Source organism: Lepidochelys kempii, chromosome 4 (assembly GCF_965140285.1).
Source record: "Lepidochelys kempii isolate rLepKem1 chromosome 4, rLepKem1.hap1, whole genome shotgun sequence".
Taxonomy (NCBI): Eukaryota; Metazoa; Chordata; order Testudines; family Cheloniidae; genus Lepidochelys; species Lepidochelys kempii.
Window position 1 is genome coordinate 115,965,192 of NC_136383.1, and position 19,238 is coordinate 115,984,429.

Consider the following 19,238-nt stretch of genomic DNA (forward strand, 5'->3'; position numbering starts at 1 on the left):
GCATGCTTTTGTGCGCAGTGCTCAAGGTGATTCTCTCCATCAGCTGTCCTTCTCTTTCCCTCTGGAGCTAACTCCCTCAGCAGCTACCCTGTCTCCCTAGAGACAGCCTCAAAAAACAAGAAAGCATTTTTCCTGACTTTTGTTGACATCTGAGTGGCAGTTTATCTTCAATATTTGACTGCAATAGTATTTGTTGTATGAGAATTCACAAGCCACTCAGCAGATAGGAGGATGAGCTCTTGAGACATAAAGACTTGAGAAGTGGTCACCAGACTTTCAAATGACCCTATACCAACATGTACCATTTTCTTAAAGGAGCAGTATCTGTCTTGAGATTGACAGGGCAGATGCAGTCTTGTAACTACAGTAGTAGTTCTTTTACTAGAGAAAGTGAAAAGGTATACCACAATGGCTGTGAGCAGGATAGGAAGGGACCATGGATAAAAAGGGGGAGGAAAAAAGGAGTAAAATTAGTTTTCCTGAAATAGAAAGGTTTATTTACCCTGCTCTGACAGCTAAGGTTCCAATTCAGCAAAGGATGTGCTTAAATATCAAGTGACCTAAGTTCTGAGCCTGATTTAGGTAGCGATTCACTAAGGTATGCAAGCATATATCTTCCTTTAAACAAGTGAGCAGTCTCAGTGGCTTTATCCCTAACTTCCTTTCTGGCTTTGGGTAGCTACTTTCGCAGTTTTCTCCTCTGTACCACAGGACATTGATATTTCACAGTATCTTGAGATCTCTGGGTGAAGGGAACTTTCAAAGTTCAGGGCACTATACCATTAGTATTTCCTCTAATACCCAAAGCTGGCCAAGTCAGAAATTCCTCAAGAATAGTCCTCCGCTTGGTAGTCAGTATTTCTTTTCCTGGTTTATGACCTTGTAAAAAGAAGTCCAGCAGGGAACACAATTTAAAAAATCATTCAAACTGCAAATTCCTAAGATAAGTCCAGGTAATGGTTGTTTTACACCCTGTCAAATATTGCAAGTGTGTGCTTGCATCTGATCAAACTAGATTTTCTTTTCTTCCTTAATAGAGTTCTGTAAAATGTGAGTCTAATCAAACCAATTACCGTAAACATTATATATCTGGATATTCAATAAATCAAATATTGACTAGGAATGAAATACTATAATTTTCATTTAGCTTTACTGCAGATGTAACCATGTAGTTGCAGGCTCGCACTGGCAGGATAATTTGAATTCAAGTGCAGGATCTACTTTCCACGGATGATATTGTACCAGACTTCTTCAAATTCTCTGTTCAAATTGTCAAGTACATTGAACAGTCTGCAGCATCGGCCCCTATTTTACTAGCTAGGGCAGAAAACATTTGTGGAACCACCACCCCACCAGCAGCCAAACCAAAAAGAACAAAACCCCTCCAAAATACCACCCCACAGCCAGCCAATCGGAGTGGAAAAAAGGCAAAATAAAAAAGCAAAGCAGTGTGGCACTCCCTGGAAATTGGCATCCAGGGTCATTGCCCTGCTTGCCTGCCCCTAGAACAAACCCTGACAATACGACCTCCTTAAATTTAAATTATGATTTGACTGTACAAACATTTCCTCCTCCTATATATCTCAGGTGTTGAGACACAGGGCTGAGGTCTGATGCTTACTGGTGTACATCAGGAATAGTTCTACTAAAGTCAAGGGAGCACCACTGGTGTAACACGGATGTGAGACCAGAATCAGTCCCACAGTCAGGGCCTGCTTGACTGAATAATTGGTAAAGTATTTTCTAATAATCTGCAGTTTATCCAACAGCAACATACTGCACCAGCGCGGAGTAATAATGTTTCTTGACAATATGGCCACAAATATTCTTGAGCTTGAAGTGACATGAGAAGATTCTGGGCTAGATGTTTTGCCTCTGTTCCAGCCGTTTTGTATTGGTCATGCCTTAAAAGGGCAGCTGAGGGTTCCCTGGGTCAGAGAAATTCCTTAGTGGTGTAAAGCCAGGTCTGTAACACCCAGCCCCCAACCCTTTTCTAAGTTTCTCCAGTCTATGGCCAGGGCCACCTAGCTGAGACCATGGATATTAGTGGCTTGGAGCATGAGGGGACAGATCAGGAGTGGAGGATAGATTCTGTATCCCTATACACATCTACTATCTATTGCTTTAGCAAGTTTGTCCCAGACATAGACAGGAACAACTTAGTTGGGACTAACAGTGTGTGGAGATAGAGTACCTCACCTCTGTTTCCAGTTGTCTCCCCTAGGCAGCTGCTCTGGAGCCCAGCACAGAACACCTGGAATTGCGACTCTCCTGGGTGGATGGGAGACTTAGCCCTGGTCTACACTAGGACTTTAGGGCGAATTTAGCAGCGTTAAATCAATGTAAACGTGCACCTGTCCACACAATGAAGCCCTTTTTTTCGACTTAAAGGGCTCTTAAAATCGATTTCCTTACTCCACCCCCGACAAGGGGATTAGCGCTTAAATCGTTCTTGCCGGGTCGAATTTGGGGTACTGTGGACACAATTCGACGGTATTGGCCTCTGGGAGCTATCCCAGAGTGCTCCATTGTGACCACACTGGACAGCACTCTCAACTCAGATGCACTGGCCAGGTAGACAGGAAAAGAACCGCGAACTTTTGAATCTCATTTTCGGAGACTGCAGGAACTGTGGGATAGCTACCCACAGTGCAACTCTCCGGAAGTCGACGCTTGCCTTGGTACTGTGGAAGCACTCCGCCGAGTTAATGCACTTAGAGCATTTTCTGTGGGGACACACACACTTGAATATATAAAAACGATTTCTAAAAAAACGACTTCTATAAATTCGACCTAATTTCATAGTGTAGACATACCCTTAGTAGGTATATATTCTCCAGCAGGGAAAGTGATTCTCTGCAATCCCCATCATTGGTAGAGGAAGTGTTTGTTTAGGACCACGTGACTAGGTGGGAATACTGCACAGCACAGTGAATTTCTCCTCAGAGTACAGGTAGCAGATTGAAACTGGCTAAGAGACAAGTTCTGCCTTCTTTTTATACAATAAATCCTTTTCCAGACCCCACCTCCATTACACAACGGTGTGAAGGCCAGGTAGAATTGCAGTCCTTGCACTCTGGGGACCTGTTGAGCAAGGGGTGTAAACTGGATCTCAAATTTGTGTAATAGTGTGTGTCCTCCCTTTGCATGTTGGAGAATTCAGAGGCAGAATACAGTCCAGCACTGGACTTTACTCTGGATTGTGCCTCAAACGTTCAAGCTAGCTCTGAAGTCATAATCACATCAGTAAAAAGAAAAGGAGTACTTGTGGCACCTTAGAGACTAACCAATTTATTTGAGCATAAGCTTTCGTGAGCTACAGCTCACTTCATCGGATGCAATCACATCAGTTTTACTCTCCAACGGGCTCCATGGGGAAGGCAACTCTGTATGAATATGGCCCTTGTCAGATTCTTTGACAGCTGTTAGCTTTAAGAGAACAGAATTAGAGGAAACAAATCAGTCTTTAGATTTTATCAGGTGAAAGGGACTATTCCATCTCCCAGTGACAGCAGTTCAGGTATGTAAAAACAACTCTCTGTGGCTAAAAGAAAAGAAGTACTTGTGGCACCTTAGAGACTAACAAATTTATTTGAACATTTTCGTAAGGGACACTTTAAAAATAAGCATCACATGTCCCAAAACCAAACTGATAGACAAATTCAGCAGGTGTCATTGATACTGAAGCTGAAGGTACCAACTGTGCAGAACTCTAATTATTGACTTGATATTCACAAGGAAATTCTAAATGGATAATGTTTGTAATGTGAGCACAACAGGTGCAGAATCCCACACTTATGTGCAAATGAGGGAACTGTTCACTTGCCTCCCTCTTTACACATCAGTTAGCCTGTTTCTCTTTACAAATGTTGGATTTGTGTTCCCATTTTTGTTTTTGCACTTGTTGTGGCCCATGTTTCAAAATGTCTCCAAGCATTTGAAAGTATTTAAGCAATACAAACATTCCATGATTTCCAGAAAATATCTTTAGTATTTTAATGAAAATTCTCATTAATCTCAAAAAAAAAAAATTATATGTTGAAAAGTGTGTAGGAACAAGTTGTTATAACAGTACCTTTTAAATTTCTTTAAAGACACATCTTTACAAGTTACATGTGTATCCGATAATAACAGAGGGTCAGATCCCATCATGAGCACCTCCATATAGCTCACCCCCCTCATCTTCAGTGGGAGCGGAGAGAGTTTAGCACCTTTCAGGAGCAGGTCCTTGTTTTTAAAACACTTTTAACATCAATTTAAACTTTTATAAATATTGTGTTATCTTAATTTCAAATGTTAGAGCAGATTTGAGATGCTGAGTGCATGATCCTATATTGCAATCTTAAGACTGGTTCCTGCCACCTTTAAACTGTAACACCTTACTTTTTGAGCAATCTCTCAGAAATCTCAACGGGGCCCTTAGACTCGTAATACAACAGAACAGGTAGTTTCTAAGGAAACCGTGCAATCCTGGCCAAGGATTAGAAGGAAAAAAAGTAAGCCAGATGTTCATGTAAATGAATGACTTCTGGGCTTTGGGTGGTGAGCAAAAAATCCATTACTGGTTGATTTACATAGTGCATTGGGAAATTGGTTTGGAACATCTAGCGTTCTATAAGCATTCACTTAATTTCAGACTGGGAATCAAGAATGTCTACTGAAACTCCTGCTTTTTACAATCCTGCAGAGCTTGGACAAGTCTGAACATTTTCCCTCTCTTTCAGCTTCCCTCCCCCATTTTTTTTAATGCTCCTATACACATATAGGGAATGGGGGAGAATAATAACAATGGGGGGGGGGAGAAAGTAACCGCTTGTGTTGTTGCTGTATTGACATCTTGGCACTCAGCCTGTAGTTCTCCTGAGTTCTTTCGCTAATCATTAGACTTCCATTAGGTATCTCAGAGGGAAAAAAACACTTAACTTTTATTGCGCTCACCGTTATACGTCAGTGATAGGTTTAGCCAGATCTTTATCATCCTTGTTTTCCTTGATAACTAGATAACTTGCCTTCTATCATCAAGAAAGGCAATCAGAAGCTGCATTTATTCACATTGGAAAATGTGACTTTAACTTTATATGTGAACAGAATATAATGCCTTAGAGATTGTAGGGGGCCGGGGGTTGATATCTGAGCCTGGTAGCACCACCTAGTGGCAGTGATCTGGGCCATGCTGCTCAGTGACAAGAGTCAGTGGGCAGTGGTAGGGGTACCCAGACCCTTCTTGCTCTACCAGGCTCCAGCCTTGGACCCTCTGAATAATAGCTCAAATATGTGGCTTAAGGGCAGGCACCCTTATGCCTGTTCCCTGGGACACTTCCTACCCAGCTTTGATTCCTCCATCAGTGTCACTTGTCAGCTTCTGGATTCCCCCTGGAGTTCTCTCTGACTGCGTTCAGAGAGTCTTCCTCTGTCCGCTGCATCCCAGATTCCATGGGGTGAAGGGCCAATGGCAGCTGTCTCAGCTATGTGGAGCCTCAGCCTCAAATGCTCCCCTGTTGTGTCCACCTAGACTGAGCTGAGTCGCTCCATTTTTGAGCCCAGCTCACAGCTGAACCTCCAAAGTGAGCATGCCCAGCACATACAGCCTTCTGGGCCCAGAACTCTTCTTTAAACTTGTCCATCAGTGTGGGGATCATACACTCCATCACAGGACTAGATTAGGTCTGAAGGACACATTCCATAGAAGCTGGCAACCCATTGCTGCACTGTCCCAAAGCTGCCCTGCAAAAGAGCTTTATAGATTTAGTGCCACTACCTTTTCCTTCTTTGAACCTTTCCTCAAGACCCACCTCTGTTGTGATGCCTACAAGAAATCAATCAATTTATGATGTCTTGAAGGGCAGATGGAGTTAGCTGGAACTCACTTTATCTTTAAAAAATTGCAAATATATATACATTGTGTAAATTTGATTCTATTTCTCTTCCTTCCCTTACTCTTTGTGTGTCAGGATTTCTAAGGGCCATATTCTGATCCCCTTACTTGTACCTTACCCCCCAGATATTCCCCTTTAAGTCACTGATGTGTAAAATGCTATTCAATGTGAGTAAAATTGTCAAAATCTGTCCCTTAGATTGTCCTTCCCCCAGAACACTTGCAGTGGCTGAGACTGCTGGTGCACTGAACCTGCAGTCCAGAGGGAGGGAGTCCTAAAGTGACTATAAGCCATCTTTGCACCTTCCAAAACCTTGGCTGCTCTGGAGCACCTGGCGTAAGTTAGCCATGGGGAGCCTAAATTATGGCAGCCTACTTGGGCTGCTATATGGGATGCAGCGCTGCATATAATCTTTGCAGCTCTGTCTCTCCTCTGGCCCCATCTCTGACATGCCCTCCTGCCCCCAGAAGACACACCCTATGCTCGGGCAGGCAAAGGGTACTCAAAAGGCAGCCCTATGGCTGTCTTCAATGGTTCCTGCACTGGGGAAATCCTCCCTTTAGCTGGATACAGGGTTTTAGATCCCCTTCATGCTGCTCTGCCCCTTTTTATGTGGCATAAATTGGCTAGAGCATGGGTGACGTTCTCATATAACGTTTTATGCATTTGTACAGTGCTTAGTGGAATGGGACTTGGATTCTGATTGGAACCTGTTCATGCTACTGTTATACAAATACTAACTTGGAATAACATGGTAAATTCTAGCAAAAAGTATATTAGAACACTTTCAAGGGGGTGACTTTAAAAAACCCTGCAGGAACAAGAGCATTCAATGGGAAAGCTTCTCAGTCCATCCTTAACCCACATTGTTTTGCGGCTGTATTTAGCATTTGTTGCGAATGTGAGATCACTCACTGCTTTCAGGCCCAGATATATTTTAACCCCACGTTCCAATGTTACCACAAATGGTGTTTCAGAGTGATGGTTCTTAGAAATGCCTGCTATTTAAGAATATGGCTGTCAGTCCAGTTTTACCCAGATCAGAGTTAAGCTAGTCTTTGCTTACACTAGATCATCACTTTGCATTAGTTTGTTTTACTCTTTGAGGCTGTAAAAGAAACCAAAGCAAAGTGATTTATGGCCTGAGACTAGATGATTGCAATGATCTCTTTCAGCCTTAAAATCTTTGATAATCCAGTTTGAGCAAGATCATCTTTTCCTTAACAATAATTGGAGAACAGCTCTGATAGTTAGATGACTTTTGTGGCACATTATATGAGGAAATTATTATGTGCATGTGCTTCTGTGAATGAGGACACTAGACAATCTTTTCGTTAAACCAGAGGTCCCCAAAGTATGGGGCATGCTCTCCTAGAGGGGCATGGCAGGACCTTTGGGGGTGTGTGGTGGGCCTGGGGGTGGGGGTGGGGAGCCCTCCTTACCCTGAGCTCTGCTCCAGCCCTGCCTCCAGCCACAGTCCCAGCTCCATGCCTGGCCTTGTCTACAGCCTTGGTGGGGCTTCGCTGGGGCTGAGGGTGGGGCCAGGAGTGATGAAGCCACACCTGACTGTGGGCCTGGCTGCTGGCCCCCACTGCAGCCCGGTTGCGACTCCATTCCTGCCTTGGTCCCTGGCCCTGCTTCCGGCCCCATCCCCATCCCCATCCCTGCGGCCCCAGCTTCTGTCCTCTTACCCTTGTCCACATCGCCATAGCTGCAACCCGCTCCTGACACAGGGGGAGGGGCAGGGCATGGACAGGGATAAGGGGAGGGCGCAGTCTTCAATAGTTTGGGGACTGCTGCTTTAAACTAAAGGGGGTAGTGTGGCCTGGTGGACAGAGCACTAGACTGGAACTCAAGAACAGACTGGGTTCTGTTCCTGGCTGTGCCATTAGCCTGCTGGATGACTTGGGGCAAGTCACATCCTCTCTGTGCCTCAGTTCCCCCATTGTAAAATGGACATAATAATATCTCCTTTGTAAAGTACTTTGAAATCTAGGAATGAAAAGTGCTATAGACAAGCTAAGTTGAGGTCTCACTCAGGATCCTGCTGGTTACCAGCATTTATTCCTCCTCAGAGTCTTAAAGTAATCATCATTATTGAAGAAGGATATTTTTTAAAGTCACAATGTTATATTTTTCTGTGATTCCAAAAGGCTAATAGCTGTGAAACTTACGTTTTTAACTTTGCTGTCTATTAGGTGTGCATTGTGCAGAAGAGAGACACCAAGAAAATGTATGCCATGAAATACATGAATAAACAAAAGTGCATTGAGAGAGATGAAGTCCGGAATGTCTTTCGGGAGCTACAGATCATGCAGGGCCTTGAGCATCCCTTCCTAGTCAATCTGTGGTAAGCAAACCTTTAAAATTTTATCTGGCTCCTATTGTCTCCTTATTGCTGAATCAGTTCAAATTGCTGGGAGTTGAAATCTTGAAAAGATTCTTTGAGACTTTTTTTTAAGCTCATTTAATTTTTTTGGTAGTTTTGCTTCCGTAAATATTTTAAAGGTGCCCTTTCATGTTGGAATGGTTAAACATAACAATGTGCTTTTACTTTCTGGTGTGTTTTCTTTCTAAATTGCTACAGTAACTGTGTTAAAAAAACTTGGTCTCCCATGGTTTATCATTTTCTGTGACACTAGTTTTGCTAGGAGTTTGATTACAAGATTTTGGTATATGGATATTGTGAATACTTATAAGGATAAAATAGCTCCTTGCTCAAAGCATGTCTCTCGATGCAGATGAAACTAAAGGAAGGAAAAGCTTTTTGTCTAAGGAGAGTTAACTAGGCAGCCCATGAGACTAAAATTCTGGATCAGATGCCATTTATAAATACACACACGCACCCTCCCCCACCCCCCCGAATATGTCAGTGGGCCCTCCCTTCCCTTTCTCATCTTGCCAATGCCAACAACAGTATCTCCAGAAGCTTCTCTCCTTTTTAATGTTGTTAAGGACCATTTTCTACTAGATGAAATGGCTGTTTTCTCCTCTGGTACATTGTACAACTTCAGCAAATTACTCAGTTATTCTGGATGTTTACTTCATAAGACTGAGAATAATGGATGTTGTGGGCAGCCATTGTTATAATAAAGATAGTGATATGACATTTGACTGTAGCTTGGAGTTGCAGTAGTCTGGAAATAAGCAGAATAACAGGTATCATTCAACAGGTGACAGGTGGAAAGTTCAAAAGGAGGTGCCTGACTCCAGTGATGATTCAAATATTTTCATAGATGTGGCAGTAGGGAAAGTATTTTGCTATTTGACTTGTCCTAGCTTCACGGGTAACAGAATCTCTATCATTCCCCAAAGTACTCTTCTGTTTTGGAAACAGAACTAATGACTGGAAATAGAATTCAAACATCTATCCATCCCCAGGTACGTTCATGACCTTTGTCATTATGGCATTTGAGTGTCCCAGCCTCGCATAGTGGATCTGAGAATTTTTTGGCAAAGAGACAATGAGTAGATCAGATATACCTCTGGTGACTTCATAAACTGTACTGCTTATGTCTGAGGATGCTGGGCAATAGGATGCAAGTTTTTCACCTCTGATCTGAAAATAATCTGGATTAGATGCTATGGGGATCAAAAGTCATTGCCTTTTCATAGCTCTTCACTTAGTGGGTAGGTTCATGGTCTGCAGGTGTCCACTGGGCAAACAGGCTGCTGTTAGTGCTTTGGAGTGTTGCTTTTCTTGGAGCTCCGGTGTTAGCTGCACCATGGGGGAGGGATAGCTCAGTGCTTTGAGCATTGGCCTGCTAAACCCAGGGTTGTGAGTTCAATCCTCAAGGGCCCCATTTAGGGATCTGGGACAAAAATTGGGGATTGGTCCTGCTTTGAGCAGGGGGTTGGACTAGATGACCTCCTGAGGTCCCTTCAAACCCTGATATTCTATGTTGAATCAGCAGACCTCAATGTTAGTCATAAAGAGAGACCACAGGCTTGGTTCAGTGGCAAAGGTGCTCAGCCAAGTTTATCGTTGACAAAGCACAGTACTAGTGCCCCATAGGAGCTGCAGGTACACTAACATATATATACCCCTGACAACGTACCAGTTCAATCAGCACACCAGGATGTGTTCCCTAGACTAGTACAAATATGTCTCTCCTATGACTGCTCCTTTTAAACATTGATACAAACAAGTTATGAATTACACTCCAGGTGTTGTTAGTTACCACCTTTATCCTTGTACCTGGTGGTTTGAATGTAACATCCTCATCCATTATCCTGTCATCCCTTATTTACCTTTATGAGAGATCAGTGTGTTCTTGTACCATCTCTTAAGAATGTGTTTACATAGTTACTTGAGAACTCTGTCTGTTTCTGTACCATCCTGTCAGGTCAGGAATGCGCTTACTTGCTTAGCTGACACCCAATATTCCTATTCTAACAAGCCCTACCCTAATTCATAGCCTTGGCTCATACCCTTTAGCCATGCCCAGGGCTCCAGCAAGGCCTACGCAGGCTTGCTACAGTTCTTGGCTGTTTTGGCAGAGAGGCCAAAGATTAGCTGACTATATGGACAGCTAACCTACCCTCTCTTGGCTCTCATTTTGCTCATTCTGTGTCTACATAGGTAAATAATGGAGCGACATCTGATTCACTTGTTGTCAATCTGGCACCTTTCACGAATGCTAAGGGCCAGTGTTTCTTCTGGTATATATGGGCACAAGTGATCCCGATTTGGGACAGAACCATTTTCTTAATTGGACCATTAGGCCATATAAGCTACAAGAAACTTTAGCAATATTAATAATGGATCAGTCCCAAAGATCAAACATCTGTTGTGAAACAAATTGTATGCCAGGTTTTGATTTCACAACAGTGAGACTGATTTATCACAGAATTTTAATGCCTGACAAATTCCTCTTCTCATTATTTTTCCTTTTTGTGACACAGATTAAAACTGGGAACAGGCAATACCACAAAATGTATTCATTTTCATGACAAGATTTTTTGATAAATAATTAATCTGTTTTTATGACACTCCTGGGACTATAATCTCATGATCTGAGGATTCACATGAAATATATCCTGTGTATATGTTGCCCTAACTCTGCTAGAGACGTTTAATATTATAAAATACTGGAAAATTTCAGGGTCAAAGGAAGACCAGAAAAATCCAAAAAGACCTGCGTGAGAAAAATGTTTGATGATGATCTAAAATTGGCTAATACAGGCACCTTAGATAGATTTTTGTACTCCATGGTGCCCACTACTGCAGTGCCCAAGCACCTCATAATTGTTGAAGTATTTATTTTCTCAACTCTTCTGTGAAGTATGGAAGTGTTATCCCCATTTTACAGTGAGCTACATTGAGGCTAGGTAATTCACCCAGGGTCACAAAGGAAATCTGTGGCAAAGCAGGAACTTGCAACCCAGTCTCCCAAGTACTAGGCTAGTGCCCTAAGCATTGGACCATCCTTCACTGGACCAAGTTTAGTTGGCCTTTGCGTAGACAGCATGCTTCCAGAATCCAACTGGATCTCTCAAATTTCAACAATTGCAGGTTTTTGTAGTTTGTTCTCTATTACAAACCTTGTTTGTGTAATGCAGTTCTGTCTGAAGCTCATAAGATATCCCACTCCTTAACTTCAGGTCCTGACCTTTTTGTTTATTGTATTGTGAGGGCACCAATAAAAAACATCTGTATGTCTGTCATAAGAATGTTTTTTTGTTCCAGACTAAAGTGTATACATAGATACAGTCCTCTATTACATCATGGTTATTTAATAAAAAAGTAACAAATTATTAAATAGACTACTGAAAATATGAAAGGAATGTTTCTCCTAAATGTATTTTCTGTGATCTAAGTATTAATATGTCTTAAAATAATGGAATTTTCATTGATCACCTGTGAAATGAGCAATCTGTTCAATACATTATCACTTGCAGTTTGCAGTAGTAATCTACATGAAATAAGTTTCCATGTTAGTTACAACTCACATGGCTGATTAGCGGGATTGTCTCTGGGGGGAGTCAATTTTTCACCATACTAATGGGGAAAGTAGATGACAAGAACTAGCATTTCTTTTTTTGGTTTTGGCAGTTTTTTAGTTCTTTTGAGCTGAAATTATTTCAATTAGTTATGTTAATTTTATGTTTTTTTTCACATTGTTGTATATGTGCCTACAGGCTGCAACAAGTACATTTTACAGATTAGCGTATGAATTTTAAAGGATTAATCATCTTAGTGCATGTGTAACACCAACAGACCCCTGGTCATTGGCGGGCGGGATTGAACCTGGGACCTCTAGAGGTAAATGCATGAGCCTCTACTGCATGAACTAACAGCCACATGGTACTTAGCTAAGGCTGTAGCAGACTCATTAATCTCTAAGTGGTCTCGGTACCACTAGAGGGGATAGAGCACCCCACCCAGGAGGTATGTGGGTTACATATGCACATGGACTGAGCTGGAATCCATGTGAGCTGTTGTGTTCTTTCTGGCTAGGCACATTTGGGAATAGTCTGTCTGTCTAGACACCATGCCCCATTGTCATAGCATCTGAGCTTCTAAAGGCGACATGTTGTTGAAACTAATGTGATATCTTGAAAGTATGTTTAATTATTGTGGCTTGAAATAGGTTTTGCTCTGGGCTTCCGAAAACGGAAGAGCAGTGAAGGCTGTTAACTAGCTTTGTAGATTGGCTAAGTTAGAATTGTGTGGAGAATGAAGGTTCTGTTTTGCAAAGGATTTTGAGATTTCAAAATCAGGTTTTGTTCCAAATCCGAACAAATTCCCCACCAAGGAAAATTCTGAACCTTTTTTGTTTTGCGTTCATCGATGTGTTTTGCTTTGTTTTGATTTAGACTTATTTTATATTATGTTATAAAACAAAATGCAGTAAAAAAAAATTGAAAATGACAAGTCATTTCCAAATAAAAAATCAGAATGTTTCATTGGAACTTCCCCCCCAGTTTTCTTCCAAATTGAAATTCCAGTGACATCAACCCAATTTTGCAAAACGTTTTGGTGGAACTCAGTATTTTGACAGAATGTGGTTCTGTCAATGTTTCTCCAACCAACTCTATATGAAATCCTAATGGGAGTTTTACTATTGACTTCAGTGGGGCCAGGATTTCACCCACAATGTCTATACTCCACACAGCATGGACTCTTTAAAGCTGGCTGGTTTGCAAGGTTAATCGGCATTCTGTTTGCTATTCTCTAGCAGTGAGTTATCAGGTGAACAAGCACTTTGGAAAGTGACACAAACAAAACCAGAAGACATATAATGACCATATATTCCACTTTTCATATGATGTCCTGGTGTCCCAGGAACTTCCCTACGGGGCCTGAAATTATCTTGTTTTTCATTACATCAAAGTGATTGTGGTGTGTGTGTGGTGGCGGTGGGGGGGAGGGGTTTAAGAACAACAAAATGTTTGTTCAAGATATTTCTACACTGATTGGGATTTGCTCTATGTTTGCCAGGAACAATCAGTGGAACAAGTGCTCAGTGTGATGAACAGTGTTTGGAGTAAAGATAGAAGTCAAATGTGTGTAGATACCAGCAAAAGTGTTCTGTTGCTCAGCGTTAATGTTAATTGGTTGGTCAGGAATTTTCCATCAAAATGCAGTTTCCATAAAATCAAAATTTTATGCAAAATTTTTGGGTTTTCCTTCAGGAGACTCAAAATGAAATAGTTTAGTTTGTTTTGGGTCAGGTTAAACCAAATCAAAATGTTTCATTTTGGGTCAGTCTAACATTAACCTGTGTTTGCCGGAGCTGCTATGGTGCCTTATGTCCAACTTTCCTCTATGGACTGGTCTTCTTGTCTGGACTACAAGTTCTATAATGCACTCCCTTCCCCTCTCTGATTAAGATGCCATAGTGCATCATGAGAGTCATGTGACATGGTACATCATGGGAGTTGTAGTCCATCTGGGGACTCCCTCCAATACAGGAAATGAGGCATAAAGAACCCAAGCTACAACTCCCATGAGGCAACACAGGGGACACAGATTAGTGTAGAACAAAACCAACATGAAGAATTTTCAATTCAAGAATGTCGTAACATTTTGTTTTGATTGAAAATGTCAAAACACCACTCTGGCATTTCCAGATTAAAATGTTTTAGAATTTCTGTTCTGTGAAAAAAAATTCAGTATTTCAACTTTTTTTTCCTCAATTCAGGATGAAAACTAATTTCAAAATATCTGAATTTTCCACAGGATGAAAATTCTGGTTTCTAAACAGCTCTATTAATAAACACGTGTTCAGTGTATCATGATAAATGCATAATACACTCAAAATTGGAGTGAATAATAAAAATAAACCTTAAAGGTAAAGGACAAAGGGGGGGAGGGATAGCTCAGTGGTTTGAGCATTGGCCTGCTAAACCCAGGGTTGTGAGTTCAATCCCTGAGGGGGCCATTTAGGGATCTGGGGCAAAAACTTGTGGATTGGTCCTGCTTTAAGCAGGGGGTTGGACTAGATGACCTCCTGAGGTCCCTTCCAACCCTGATATTCTATGATTCTATGACAAGGGCCCAGAATCATTTTTAAAAAAACTCAAGGCCAAATTATGTTGCTTACAAACCTGTCCTCTAGGCCTTCAAAATATGAATGTATTCACAGACTGTCTCATAACCCTGAGATTTCAACAGATTAAAATCAAACGCATATCAACAAAAATCCTGTATGTATAGTAATTGAAAATGTGGAACTCCAAATATAAAATTAAGAGCAAATTTTGGGGACTCTCCTGTCAAGGTTCCTCCCCCACTCTGAATGCTAGGGTACAGATGTGGGGACCTGCATGAAAAGCCTCCTAAACTTATCTTTACCAGCTTAGGTCAAAAACTACCCCAAGGTATAAAATATTCCACCCTTTGTCCTTGGATTGGCCGCTACCACCACCAAACAAATACTGGTTACTGGGGAAGAGCCGTTTGGAAACATCTTTCCCCCCAAAATACTTCCCAAAACCTTGCACCCCACTTCCTGGACAAGGTTTGGTAAAAAGCCTCACCAATTTGCATAGGTGACCACAGACCCAAACCCTTGGATCTGAGAACAATGAAAAAGCATTCAGTTTTCTTACAAGAAGACTTTTAATAGAAATAGGAGTAAATAGAAGTAAAGAAATCCCCTCTGTAAAATCAGGATGGTAGATACCTTACAGGGTAATTAGATTCAAAACATAGAGAATCCCTCTAGGCAAAACCTTAAGTTACAAAAAAGATACACAGACAGAAATAGTTATTCTATTCAGCACAATTCTTTTCTCAGCCATTTAAAGAAATCATAATCTAACACATGCCTAGCTAGATTACTTACTAAAAGTTCTAAGACTCCATTCCTGGTCTATCCCCGACAAAAGCAGCATATAGACAGACAGAGACCCTTTGTTTTTCTCCCTCCTCCCAGCTTTTGAAAGTATCTTGTCTCCTCATTGGTCATTTTGGTCAGGTGCCAGCGAGGTTACCTTTAGCTTCTTAACCCTTTACAGGTGAGAGGAGTTTTCCTCTGGCCAGGAGGGATTTTAAAGGGGTTTACCCTTCCCTTTATATTTTTGACATCTCCAGACAAGACAACTTAATTATAGGCTCTCTGGAGCCTCCCTAGACAGAATAGGTACTTCCAAATATTAACAATTGTAGCCATGAAAGTAGTAATATAATTAAGTACATAATGACAAATCTCCTTACGCTTTAAAAAAAATCTTTCTTCGTGCAATTAAATTATCAAGGAAAAAAAGTTAATCCGTAGCTCAATGCAAAATTTCATGTTTCTTTCCCCCTCTGTAACACAACTACTGGAAAGCAGTTAGGTCTTGAATCAGAAATCCACAAGAAAGTGATGAGAGGTGATTGTGCAATTTGTCTGTCAACAGTTTTAAGGTATTAGGTCAAAATCTATGGTGGGGCTAAGTCCATTGAGGTCAGTAACTTCACTGAAGTCAATTGATAACCCCAGCAGAGAATTTGGCCCAGTGCATGTAAAATATACAGAATAGCCAATATTAAACAAGGTAGAGCCTCTCCTTCAGAAGAGCCAGATAAAAATTTTTTATGAGGCTCATGCATCTTGTCTCATTTTTTTAAATTAAATTTAACTCCACAAGCAGAACTTATTAATCGTATTATTTGAAATATAAACAGCATTTCATAATGTCTGATATAGAGAGAGGTCATTTCCCTCCCCCTCTGTCCCAATGTTAAATAATAGCCTGAGTAAAACTCAGTTTTTCAAAAAGGGTTCAGTGGTTTGATTTATAGCCTACACTTAGGAAATAAAACTGAATAAATGTGTGTAAAGATATGTGAGCCTTATAACCAGCTTTATCTGTTTTACAGGCATTGCTGGTAATAGAGATTTCTTTTTAAAATGAAAAGCAGCCCAGCTTTGTATCAGCTCTTCTCTGAGATGAATGAGCTGTAGAAATGCTGATTCTTAACACAATCTCATGCTAAGACTGCAGCACGCAACTCTAGACTTCAACATTTTACTTTATACTGGTCAGTAATATTTTAGTCGTCTTACTCATTCCCATCTCCACCCAGGGGTCCTCTAGGCCAGACTCTGTTGCCTACCCTTAAGAGGCCCACAAACCATCTTTCTTCCAGTTGACCTTAGGACTGAGCCAAGAACCCAAGTTTAAATCTACTATATACCAATACATTGCACTGCCCACTTGGCACAACTTTGGAGTCTGAAGGGATTGACTAGCTCCTCCAGGAAAACCATAAAGACCAGTTGCTGGCAGTAGATCCTCCCTGCCCAACAACTCAGGTGTTGAAAATGGCTTAACTGTTGGCATAGAAGGGAGAGACACATTTTCAGCAACATTCCTGACAGTCTGACTGAGATCTGTTGGGACAAAGTAGCAACTGAGTTTTTTGTAACTTTAATTGACAATTTTGACAGGATATATTTTTAAGCAAAGTGTTTACAATGCCAGTTGAGGGGAATATTATTGTGAATTATGTTTATTCAGAAAATGTTCGAGAATGGGGTCCCATGTTGTTAGGCAGTGTAATAGAAGGTCCCTGCCCCAAAGAGCTTACGATCTAAATAGACAAGACACAGGGTGTGGGAAGAGGTAGAACACACAAGCAGAGTGAACAATTTGATGGCATCGGACATGTTAGTTCCATGACTATGATTTTGGCTGTATTTACTTAAGGGGATCTGCTACATGGAAAGAAAAGCGCCCCTGCATAGTACTGGGCCCAGGGCAGTACTCTGGCGAGGGGTGGTCCTGGCTGGGCCCCATTTTACCCCTCCCCTCCAGGGCAGCACTCCCTGCTTTGGCAGCTTCTGCTGTGGCTGGCTCCTCTGCAGCTTTGGGAATCTATCATTGTCAACATACAGGCCATTTTCCTAGTCTACTCCAAGCTATATGGTTAATACACTTACACCACATAAAGTAGGGTTGGCTGCATTGTCAGGGGAGCGATATAGTTTGATATATTTTCCTTCCAGCGCAGCACCGTCTGGGATGTGTGTGTGTGTTTCATAAGAGAAGCTTACAGGAGTCTCACTGGTTTTAGATTACTGCTGTAGACTACTAGCCCAGATTAAAGTGGCTTCAAAATCAATTAAAATTGGAAATAGCAACCTATAAAGGATATTAACTGTAGCCAAAATATGGATGCCAGTCTCCCAGGTTCTTGCTAACACCTTGTCTGCTGCGTTCATAATAACCAAGGTTATGCTACTGAATAAGTCAACTGTAAATTGTCTGTTTAAGCTCAAACATGAAGTGCTCCCATCGGAAAAAACATGTCATGTTTTTCGCTTTTTGGAGTTTTCCACTGGCTCTGACGTGGGACTCCTCGATACTGGTTTCTGCAGAGCCAGAGCACTTTGCAACACTAAACCGGCACCAAAAGTGCATTTTTGGACAGTGAAGTGTTTTCAGCAATATTTATTTATCTCCATCATTGGCTCAGAATGTGAGCTGTCCCTGCTTGGCTGCAGAGGCATAAACAAGAAACTCTCCCCACTCTTTCACAGACACACAGGGGCCCCTCACAATAGCAGTCCCGCTGCTTCCTGCGTCCTCAGGAGCAATGCTCCAAAAAGGGGCTGATAAGGAGGAATAATCTATTCTAATGGATAGACTAGACTGTGCACTCCACATACACAGGGAGCAGCACCCTTGAAGGCACGGTCTCCCTGTGGATTGTCCTTGGACTACTCTCTGTTGCCCCTTTTTACTTAAAGCCACAATCTAGCCCAAAGATTTGTAGTGAATTAGTTCTAGAAGCATGCTGGAAACACTTTGAGACTAAGAGACTGTGGTGGTTAGTTCACTTGTATTAATTTAGATGGAATAAAGGGAGTTAAAGGTGTTAACCCAGTTTTAAACAAGGTTTGGCATACAGAGAGCTTAGCTTGCTGAGTACCGTTGCAAACATGTCATTTTAACTTTTTATTCCAGATACAGAAAAGAAGGAAAAAACAGGGAAAGCATTTGAAATGTGAAGCATTAAGTAAGGCTTTCATTTTAACGACATCCCCTGTTTCCTTTCCCTTTAGTTGGGGAGAGTTTTTAAAAGGGGGAAAAAAACCACACCTTGTCTGACAGTCTTTTAGATGGTAGCAAAGATAGTAATAACTATCCTTTTTTGAGGGGGGAAATAGAAAGTTAACTATGATGAGCTGGAGCGGTTAGTCTGATCCCATTTCCTAAGAAGACAAAACAAACACGTACATAAGGGAAGACAGAAGAATAGCAAAGACAGAAGATACAGCTTCTGGCTCTGGTGTTGACTTTCCCTTGCAGCCTCACTGCGGGAAGGTGCAGCACCCATCTTACTAGTCACTCTGAGACCTGGCAAATTTGTACCATCATTAGGTAATTTAGAGTATTACATTTAGCTGCCTTTTTCTGATCACAGGCTTATAGCCGTGTTGAAAAATATGCCATTTTGGCTGACTAAGCCAGACCCTTATTATATGGAAGAAAATAGGAGAGAGATAGGAAAGAGATAAAAATAAGGTGAGGGGGAAAAAAGGACAGGTGGGAGGGAGGCAGAAGTCTCACATCTGGGTAGTGGTTGGTTCTGGCTGAATTCTGGCAGAGGTGGTACTGATATCTGGTTCCCTCTCTCGGGCCTGGTCTGGTCGGGACATCTCTCAGGACCAGAATGAGTAAGGCTCGGGGACCAGGAGATGGTGGGAGTGTCAGCCACGACAGCGAATCTTGCTCCAATAGCCAATTTTTCTCCCAGAATTTCTTTCTTTAAGGACCCCAAAAGGGCGTGATAGGTTAAATAGCCAGTTCTCTTATTATAGGATTGTCAAGGAGCACAGACTCTCCTGGCAGTGCCTCCTGCTGGTCATCATTGGAGACTTAGCACCCAGCCTCCGAAGCGCCTCCTTCAGGCCGGTATCTCGC

General features: G+C 41.7%; 1 protein-coding gene across 1 annotated transcript in view; it reads left to right on the forward strand.

Annotated features, from left to right (window-relative positions):
- STK32B (serine/threonine kinase 32B) overlaps nt 1–19,238 on the forward strand; it is a 254,347-nt gene that overhangs the window by 46,257 nt on the left and 188,852 nt on the right. Inside the window, exon 3 of the mRNA XM_073340132.1 lies at nt 8,075–8,226. Within this exon, the coding sequence (XP_073196233.1) occupies nt 8,075–8,226 (152 nt within the window). The remainder of the gene's footprint in view (nt 1–8,074; nt 8,227–19,238) is intronic.